The sequence below is a fragment of the Poecilia formosa genome, unplaced genomic scaffold (genome assembly GCF_000485575.1).
Source record: "Poecilia formosa unplaced genomic scaffold, Poecilia_formosa-5.1.2 Scaffold210, whole genome shotgun sequence".
Taxonomy (NCBI): domain Eukaryota; kingdom Metazoa; phylum Chordata; class Actinopteri; order Cyprinodontiformes; family Poeciliidae; genus Poecilia; species Poecilia formosa.
This window is the reverse complement of record NW_006800149.1, coordinates 169,957-180,500: the sequence shown is the minus strand read 5'-3', so window position 1 is coordinate 180,500 and position 10,544 is coordinate 169,957. Positions and strand designations below refer to the sequence as shown.

At 39.1% G+C, this 10,544-nt stretch overlaps 1 protein-coding gene across 3 annotated transcripts in view; it reads left to right on the top strand.

The window, feature by feature from the left end:
• Positions 1-10,544, top strand: part of LOC103148684 (receptor tyrosine-protein kinase erbB-4-like) — a 306,643-nt gene that overhangs the window by 197,435 nt on the left and 98,664 nt on the right. For all 3 annotated transcript variants that reach the window (XM_016679417.1, XM_007567561.2, XM_007567560.2), the window contains exon 3: positions 5,408-5,594. In XM_016679417.1, the coding sequence (XP_016534903.1) occupies positions 5,408-5,594 (187 nt within the window). The remainder of the gene's footprint in view (positions 1-5,407; positions 5,595-10,544) is intronic.

Sequence of the window (10,544 nt, the reverse complement as noted above, 5' to 3'; positions counted from 1 at the left end):
AATTAACTATATATAGTTAATTATATATTAACTATATGATTTCCATATATAGTTAATGGAAATTACTAATTTGCCTTTTACTGAGGCAAGATGTCAACTGATAAATTTCAAAGTATTATGCTCAATATTTTGTTTTCATTATTAGTTTTGATCAATGTTAGCATTAGCACTTTAACATGTCTATTTGCTGTGGTTTATGACACTATTCATATTTTCCTAATCAATATGGACAATTCAAATGTATATCTGTCTTGTGATTGGATGTAGAATTTCCTAATATAAAGGTGTCTACAGATAGGGCTTACATCTGAATTTCATACTTTAATCAAAAATATCACTTCGGATATCAGTTGGTTTTTCAACTCTAATGCACCAGCAAAAATTTTTGTCTCAGAGAATTATAAAATGGTGTGGAGGATGTTTGTTGTGCACCTTGTTGGTACAAATTAGCCCTAACACTCGCCTTGCTGGATCTATTGTTTTTTTTTGTTTGTTTGTTTGTTTTTTGTTTTGTTTTTTTGAGAGAGAGAACACATTTGTAATAGCTTCAGCTTCCATCCGCATCTTGTTAAATTTGAGCACCTGACCCAGCGGGCCGCAGTGAGCAGCTTACAGGCCCTTTGCTTTTTGAGTTTTTGCCTCTGAAACAGAGTTGGGTTGATGTGGCAGGAGGGGAAAACGCAGGTGCTTGTGTTTACTTACCTCCGGACCTCACTCCTCCTTGTCTCACAGAGGAATGCAGATAAATATTGATCAAGAAAGCTTTCAGGAAAAAAAAAAAAAGAAAAATACTGCAACCAAAGGAAATTAAATAGTGTCAAAGTGAAAAGAACGAGGAAAGGCAGGGTAATCCTTTAATTTAATTATATAAATTACAACAAAATATCCTTTCAAAATCTGTTTTTCTCCTCTCGCTTGCTACACTCTTCCCTTGCCGCTACTGCTGGAAAGGCTTTCCTGCGGTTGCTAAGAAACAGGGAAACGTTTCTTTTTTTTTTTTTCTTTTGGTGTTGGATTTTTGCCAGCAGGTCCCGGAGGCTGGAAAGAAGGGGGCAACAGTGGAGGCACTGTGGCGTCTGCCAGCAGCCGAGTGCGGGCCCACAGCTGGGTTGAGCTGCGGCGCAGTCATGACGCCTCCTCCACACGCACCTGGGGGGCGGGGGGGTCACGGTTCAGCCGATGATCGCTAAGCGCACCGGGACTCGGCAGTAAACATCGGGTTACGGATGGGTCGGAGTGATGAAACAGCAGGACTTTCGACCAATGAAGGCACTTCAAGACGATTCTCCAGAGGGAGCAAAAAATACCTTTTCTATGCACTTTGTTTTTAGAGGCTGAATCACAAGATGGCATTAGTTGCAGTGAGTTCTGCAAACAAATGAAACTCGTGAAACATATATGACAGAAGATGATTTTACCAAAGGGTTTATGACAGGCCCCACAATGGAAATCATTTTCCCAATAAGTATGCTAATCAAAGCCTCCGATGAAATGGATTCTACTGCTCTTTTATTATGTTGCTCTTTCTCTTTCCCAATGATTGACACATTGTAATCTTGCTAATAAGCACCTCCGCTGAATGTTTCCTTCCTATTGTGTTTGTATTTCAATAGGCCAAGTTGGCAGGTGTGCACTGGTGTTTGCTTGGCACTCAACATTGGAAGCTAATCTCAGCTACCTGCTATTATCCCAGAATATAGCCCCCCCACATGCTGTCAGTCTCCAATAATGTACCCCAGGGGTCAGCAGCCAATCAAACCCCACATTACTCATTCACTCCTTCCCTCCCAACCAATCATCGACATCATTACTGGCCTGTCTCTGGTCATTAAGAGAAGTCTTGAGGACCTTTTTTTCCCTTCCTACCCTGTCATAGGATGTTTGAAATTCACCTAAAATAGGACTTGAATGGTCATTAAGGACTGACTTGACTTTATGTCCTCTGGAGAATGAATATATCCATCGGATATTGCCAGACTGTGGAGATGAGAGCTGAAGCCGAGATCCCCAGACCACAGTTCCCTCCTCCAAGTCATCTGGGTCTTAAGATATCTGTGACATTAAATCTTTCATGTGAGTCCAGGAATTACCCCAAGGCCTCTTTCTAGTGACTCTTGTCAAACCTCCTCCCTAGGAAGGCATCCAAACGGGATTTCTACCAGACACCCAAACCACTTCACCTGACACTGCCCCAAGCCACTCCAAAGCACACGACATAGGGGTCACAGCTTAAGTGGAGATTTCCAGAGGCAAGCTACCCCCACTAATTAATCTTGAGGGATTTTGAGTTGTTTCTAAACCAGGTGTGACATTTAATCTTTCTAGTGGGTCCCCAATTTCTCCCAAGGTCTCCTAACGCAGGATAATCTATGAAACATCCCCCTAAGGAGGCAACCAGGAAAGTGTCCTTACGAGTGCCCAAAACACTTCCACTGATTCTACTCCTTACTTTTCTCCCAGACGTGTTGAAGGCATAACAGCTGAAGCAGCTTGAACTGAGTTTATCCTCTCAGTAGCTCTGGTCCCTACTGGGCATACTGAAGGTATTCTTACAAGATGACTAAAAAACTTCCAACTCCACATCCAGCTGCTTCCAAAAGCAAATGACAAAGGAATTGACTTACGTCGAGATACCTTTAAAGTAGAGTAAGCCTCTTTAAGAGGGAGCTAGTTTGAAAACTAACTGCTTACAAGAAAAAAAAGAAAGAGCTCAATAAGTAAATAAAAAGCTTCTTGACCTTGAAAGACCAGTACAGATCTCAGTTCATCCATATGAATAAGAACAAGAGCTCCTGAAATCTTTACTTGGATTATCAACTCATGCTGAACAGAAACGTCTCACTCTAGACGTCCACATGATGAGACCAGAATGATCACTTGAACCAAGAAACAGGAATGCATTCCAGAGTCCTGGAGAACAGAACTTGTAATGATTCAGTTAGTGGTGGCGTCTAGAAAATCAAAAAATTTACTTGGAATACATTGCGACAATACAACCCACCTTCTCACATTAGTTTTATATGGATGAAATAACATCTCTCTGGGATGTTTTTAGGCTAAATTAACCAAAAACACACACAGAAATCCACATCCTCACACCTTCTTCTGAAGGGAATCACCTAAATCTTCTCCAAGTCAAAGAAACACATCAGGACCGCTGAAGAAACCTTCAAAGGACCTTGACGTTTCTTTGCATGATGAAAAGTGTCTATTTCAGCTACATCTTTCAGTACTGTTTGCAAGTAAATTTATCAAAATGTTTAATTCACATTCCCTCACGTGGATGTTCAATACACTCTTAAGTGTTTTTGTCTTTAGTTCATTTTATGGACTTATTTACTCACTTATCTCACTTATTTAATTTGGTTTTGTGATGACAAATTACTTGTTTGTGTTCAATTAACTCAAAAGTTACAAATCTAACTAACTTAAATTAACATAATTAACTTAGAGGAACATTTTACTTTGACTTCTTGAAACCATTGAGTTCAATGCCAGTTTTGTGTCCTACATCTGACCAACTCAAAGATGAAAAGAAAATATAAAAAACTCACTCGGCAATTAATAAAAATGAAGAAATGGTTGAGAAAACAGAGGTAAAAGGTGCTTTTTGGAGTCACGGTTGTATTGTACTGTTTGCTTCAATGTGTTTATCATCCATTTACCAGCAATGTCAAAGACTGAACAAAAATCAGGCTGCTTTTTGAGCAATTTCAATGCTTGTTTCTTGGTCAGGGTAGCTAATTCTGGCTGTTTTTATGTTGTATATGAATATTGAAAGAGCTTCAAGCCAAACGGCGTCAAAATTCTGTGCACAGTTGACCAATAAGTTGCTCTTTTTTTTATTATTTTTTTTACATTTATTCATTGCGTTTATTTAGTGGTGACCCAAGGTTGAGTACTACCACTCTTCTTGAGAATTCAAATGAGGATATCTTAAAAAAATCCAAAGCGCTCGCTCATTTTGCTCCCGGTCCTTCAGGCTGACTCTGCAGCTGAATTAATTTGCCTCATCAAGTCCAAAATACAGAGATAATCAGCTTGATTTTTATAGTGACTTCTGAGAAGGTCAGTTGCTACACGAAGAGGCAGATGGTCGAGGTCTTCCAATCTGTTAAGACCGATTACTTCAACTTGAATTAAAGCCAAATAATTTTCCTGGCTTTTTTTCTTTTGCTCAACATGAATAAAATAAAAGCTAAGTAAACCACATGGACTTTTAATTTGAAGTAGATGTTTTCAGTAGTTATTAGAGATTCTCTTTAAAAACAACGGAGGAACTCAGGCTGTGGAAGTTTAAACAGGCAGTGACTGAGGTGACATTTCTATCATTTTTCTCTCAACATCCAAATATTTCATAAGCTTGACATTTTAAAATGCAAATTTGAAGACAGGAAATGAAAGGAATGCAGAGGCACCTCACAGGTAATGAATCAGAAAGCTGCAGCCAAAACTTAGTTAAAAGTGAGAAGTTCTCTGTATTGAGCATTGTTTAAAAAACTTAAGCATCGTTCACTCCTATGTATTTTGCATCGAAACAGGCAAACTTTTCAACTGTTTAAACTTTACCTTTAATAACATAAAGTTACCTAATCAGTAATACTTTTAAAACAAATTTATATCAGTAATGATTTCTTGGTTAATGTCAAGTTGTCATAACAAAGACATTTTGAATAATGTCAACTTTGTATTAAAAGTGTCATAATTTACCGAATGACGCTTTATGACAACAGTCATAAATATTCATGAAGGCTTATTCATGTTCATGACAGGTGTTTATGACAGGTGTTATGTCATGTTTATGAAAGTGTCATGTCAGTCTTATTCAACCCCCTTCAAATAAAGTCTTACCCTTCCCCCTAATTTATTTTTCTGGATCAATTCTAAAGCGCTAATTTACTTTGCTGCTTTGTAAACTTTCAGTTCAAGTTGAAGTCAACTGCTAAGAATAATTCAGATAGATAGATGCTCTTCTTTTGAAAAGCTATAAATGTAGCAGTTCCATTTCCTCTTCCTACATTCTTCTTTTTGTTTTTCACTAAACTTTATTGAACAAATGGCTGGCAAACGACAAGTAAACAAATGAGGAAGAATAAACTCACATTAACAAACAACAAGGGGTGTTAAAGAAAAAATCATATACAGGAATTATTTTAACATGGTTGAATTTAGTGCTTTAGCACTTAGCATTAGCGTCCTCTAAACACCATGTTGGTATAGCATTTTGGCATTAGCATTAGCAGCATGTTTATGATTAGTCCTTTGGGTTAGCATAGCTAGCGTTGTAGCATGTTGACCTTCTTGTCACTTGAAGCTTTCTCCACTCTGCTTTTACAGGTTTCTGTTCTCTCCTTTTGGGTTATCTTCATGTTTAATTCCTTTACCTGTTCTTTCCTTTTCCATGCAGTCCATAAGAGAAGTGACAGGCTACGTGTTGGTGGCACTGAATCAGTTCGAGTACCTGCCGCTGGAGAACCTACGGATCATCCGAGGCACCAAGCTGTACGAGAGCCGCTACGCTCTGGCCATCTTCCTCAACTACAGGCGGGACGGCTTCTACGGCTTGAGGCAGCTGGGCCTACGCAATCTGACGGGTAAGACGGGCCGCGGTCTGACTGCACAGAAACATCTGGAAGAGAGTGTGAAATCAGTAGCTGCAAGGTGTAAAGAAAAATAAAGAGATGTTAGTGTTTCCATTCTTCATTGCAGTTCCATTGTCCTTCATTCCTCTGTCATGTCTTTCCGTTCTCTCTTCATTCTGCTCTTACTTCTTTTCCTCACATCTTTTCTTCCTTCTGTCCAAACATGCTCTCCTTCCTTCCTCCTCTCTGCTTCCTGTTTTTGCCTCCACAGTGTCATTCCTTCATTCAAACCCTTCATCCTTTCAGTTTTTTATTCCATATCCTCCCTTTCTTCTCTCCTTTGTCTCTTTCTTAAATTCTTCCATTCTTCCATTTGTCCTTTAATCTTCCTTTCCTCCTTATGTTCTTCACATTTTATTTCCTTCTTCCATTTTTCTGTCCTTTTTGTTCTTCCTTTATTCCAATGCTTTACACTTCTTTCTTCCTCTCCTTTTGCTTTTCTTTCCTTCTTGACTCCTGCCTTTCTTCCATGTGTCTTTTCTTTTTTCTTTCCCTTCTTCCCTCTGTCATGTCCTTCCTTCCTTGCTCACCTCCCTGATGTCTTCAATCACTTTCTTTCCTTCGATTTTCTATCCTTACTTCTCTCCTTTTTTTATTTCTTCTTGTTAAATTTTTTTCCTTTTCTTTTCCTTTCATATATTTCTATTGTCCTTCTTTCCTTGCTCACCTCCCTGATGTCTTCACTTTCTTTCCTTCGATTTTCTATCCTTACTTCTCTCCTTTTTTTATTTTTTCTTGTTAAATTTTTTCCTTTTCTTTTCCTTTCATATATTTCTATTGTCCTTCTTTCCTTCCTTCCTCCCTCCCTCCTCTCGGATCTGGTGAAGAAAGTGTGTGTTTGAAATCCTCTCTGAGGTGAGAACTAAAACAAAAAAAAACAAAAAAAAGAAACTTCTCCAAAGCCTGAGCGGCCGAACGAATCAAATGGATTTGATCGTCTTTGCGATAAATCAGAGGCAGTAAATGTAATATTTAGCCGTTTAAACTCCCCCTCACAATGAATTATGGGCTCTTTTTTAATTTGTGCTTCCAGCACATTTTCTGCTCTAAAAAAATGCCGGTTTGAATCATTTTTTTTTTCTTTTTTTTCCCCCTCCCACACACACACACAAGCAGATTTATTGCGGGTTTAAAAGCTGTAAGTCACAGAAGTGGAACTTTGTAAATAAGCTGCTGAATTAGGAATGTTGGGCTAAATAATGAGAGATTTTCCCCTCAACTTGATTTTTTTCCCCCCCTGTCAGAAGAAAAAAGGCTTTGGAGGCAGGTTGCATCGATGTTTTACATAACAGCTGCTGTGTTGGGCTTTGTTTGGGCCATGCGGGAGCGCGACGCTAAGCAGCAGCCATTTGTTAAAGGAACATTTAACGGTGGTTATGTCTGGAACAGGAAGCTGCCTCATGGTAGATCCTTCAAAATAATTGCCCTGCTTCACCGTCTTCCTGTCTTCACTTCGTACGTTTAAAAGAGTTTGACGTTCTCCTCGGTTGAGTTCAGAAAAAGCAGCAAAAGTTGATTTATACTGGATTTATATGATTTGCACTGTAAGAAACAGCTGCAGAATTACACACAGATCAGCACTTGGAAACACTGTAACATCTCAATTTAACTGAACATAAAATTAACTGATGAATCAATTAGTTTAACCCCTTAATTGCCATGACGACACTAGTGTTTTCATGGACCTATTGACTTTTGCATGTAAGTGTTTTGATGTGACAGTTAAATGGTTATCTGAAAGTTTTAAACCTTATGCATTGTATGTATGTATACACATTTTATTATGATATAATATCCATCAGATGTTTATTTATTCTGTGTTTATTAACTATATTTCTGTATTTTTTGTTTTATTTATTTATTTGCATAGGTTATTGATAATTTTTTTACTTATTTATGTATTTTAGTTATATATTATTTATATATATGTTATATATATATATAACTTTTTTCAATAAAAAGTAAAATGAAATGAATACAATACATTTATTTATTTATATATGTATTCATTGATTTTACTTTTTCATTTAATTTTTATTCTTTATTTAATTCTTATTATGCAAAAAGCTGTAAATCTGGAACCAGATGACAAAATGGAAACTTGACTAAAGGAAATAGTTTGGGATCCACATTGTCTGAGCATCTGCTTCTATTTGCTTCCTCCAGTTTTCCTCCTTCTTGTAATTGAAGGAATCCAACAAACGGGACGTAGTTTATTTTGGGGGGTTTTTTTTCCTGCTTGCTGACAATCCTTAGAGAAAGGTGGGGGGAATCATTTCTGGTCTCCAAACAGCAGTTACTTTGTCTTTAATCTTGTTGGTTTTTGGAGGAAATGTGTTGGATGTCTTGATGGCTGGGAAAAAAAACTACAAAAAAAAAGAAAGGAAAACCCCTCACCACATTCATTGTTGAGCTTCCAGGATGAATTGAAACTGAAAAGCTTCGGTGCACATTAGCGCGGCCAGGGAGTAAGAATCCCGTCCAACACGTCCGTCCTCAGAACTGTCGCCAAAGAACAAAGAGGAATGCGTCAGAAACGGCCACTTCCTGTTCATCGGCACACACTGAGGCACTCAACTGTATTTGTCATGATTTAAAAAAACAACAACAAACAAACACATTGCTGCATGTTTCTATTCAAAGCTAGCTGCCACATGGAAGAGAACAGCTATCGGTGCAGAAAAAGTTTCCCAGCAGGAATTTACTGCAGGCCCGTGTCGTATTGACTTTGCAGCACCGCTTTAGAGATTGATGGTCGGGGAGCAAACAGTGATCCATATTAGGCCCCAGATTTATTGTGATAAGCAGCGTTTTATGGAGTCTGAATTCCGTGATAAGGCACTCCTGAGAGCTGTAAGGGCGTGTTGACATCCGGCGCCGGTACAGCAGCGGGGGGCGGGTTGGGAGGGGGGCACCTGTTTGACAGCCCCAACCAGGGAAGGAAAGCCTAAATGCACCTTCATCCCTGGATGACTCACAAGTTCTGCTCCACAAATAACACAAAAGAAGCAGGAAAATGCTGCTTTTTGCAAATAAATGAGGTTTTCCTTTATTTTTACCAACCCCAAGGACTCTCAAAGTAAACCGGCAGGAGACGCGTTTCGCTCAGCAGCTCAGTGGATGTGTAAGATTAGCATCAGCACTGCACTGAAAAAACGCAACACAAAGCCTTAGCAAGTATTTTTCTCTCATTTCTAGTAGGAATATCTTAGTGCCATTGAAATAAGTAACTTTCCACCAAGAAATTGGAGCTGGTTTTAAGGCAACAATTTCTTAGTTTTGATTAAAAAAAAATGCCAGTTCCATTAACAGATTATTTCACTAATAACATGATATTTTCCCCATGTTATTAGTGAAATAATCTTCCAATATAACTAGTACTTTCTCATCAATATTAAGAAATTAACTTAAAGCAATCTCCTATATCTTGCTGAAAACATGTAAGTTAGTTTTGTCTTATTAGAAGTGTACTAAGATATTTACCTTAGGAACTAGATGAAAATACTTGGTGAGATTTTGTTTCTTTGCAGTGTGTTTATTTCTGGTTGCCAGTTCAGATGTTAAAGACGCATTCAGAGCCTGAATGTGTTTCCACAGCTGCATACATTTCCGGCGCTCCGCCTTCCTCAGATCCCCAGGCTTTATCCCAGTCCAGTGCTGCAGTTAAAGCAGAACCAGTAAAGCTTCTGGGTCAGCACTGGTCCCTCTAAATCTCCTGGGCTGCCATGTTTTTCTCTCTTACTCCAGCAGATCATCTTGTTCCTTCCGGAATGTTAATGAGGATCCAGTTAACTTGATGACTCGTACGAATCCATGAGAAGTTCCAGCTGCTCCGTCCTGCAGACTCTGGGCTGTGAAATCCTTCGCTGATGGATTTGAGTTGAGTTGTGCTGCAGTCAGTCTGCAGTCAGTCTGCAGACAGTCTGCAGACTGACTGCAGTCAGCTGTGCAGGCGTCAAACCAGCAGCTTGTTCAGCTTGAACTCTGACGCAGCTGCAGCCATATGAACTGTGTACACACTTTAGTGCGTTACCACGGAGCTAATTACCCCACGTTGAGCAGCAGCAGGCGTAATAACCGTCGGATCTTAAAAGCCATCAGAACTGATGAAGTGCTGTGTTTGAAACGCTCTGAGCCTGTTCCTGACACTTTTTTGTTTAATTGTCCTTTTTTCCATCCATATGGATATAAACCAAATTCTCTGGTAGATATGCTCCCATAGTCCTACGTCCAGAACCCAGGTAGCTGTCCTCCCTTCCCCTCCTTTATCATTTCTCTGTTCTTTCATGTAAATTGCTTCCACTGAGGCTCACCGGGGCTGCGGCTTCCTCCCCCGATTGGAAGCTAATCGTGTCGCACTAATTGCAGCATTTGTGTGGGCATTTCGCAGGTATTTAGGCCAAATTACCAACAGCAGTTGCCGCTGAGATAAATTGATTAATAGGCCTCGTTATAATTAACCCCATGTGCATCTTCATTTGCGAGAGCATGGCTATTGATTCCGCGGGTCACACGCTTCTGCCCAGTCAACAGAAAAATCTCAGAATTTCCCTCATTTCAAAAACAAATTGAGCATAAATGAGGAAACCAAACATTTTTTTCTGTTATGAAAGGAAAAAATAGAACTTACGCAGAAGAGAGCTGCAAATTTAAAAATGAAATAATGACACTTTCAATGCAAAGTTGATCATTTTAATGGACTTTTAATGCAACCTTGCATTAAAAGTGTCGTTATTTACAGAATAACACTTCATGACAGCAGTCGTAAAATTCATGAAGACTCCATTATCTTCATGTCAGGTGTTACATCACATTTATGACAGTGTTACCCCGTCAAAGTGTTACCAAATAATCAATGTACTAGGTGTCAAGCGGGGAGGTGGAAGTATCATACTGTGGCAC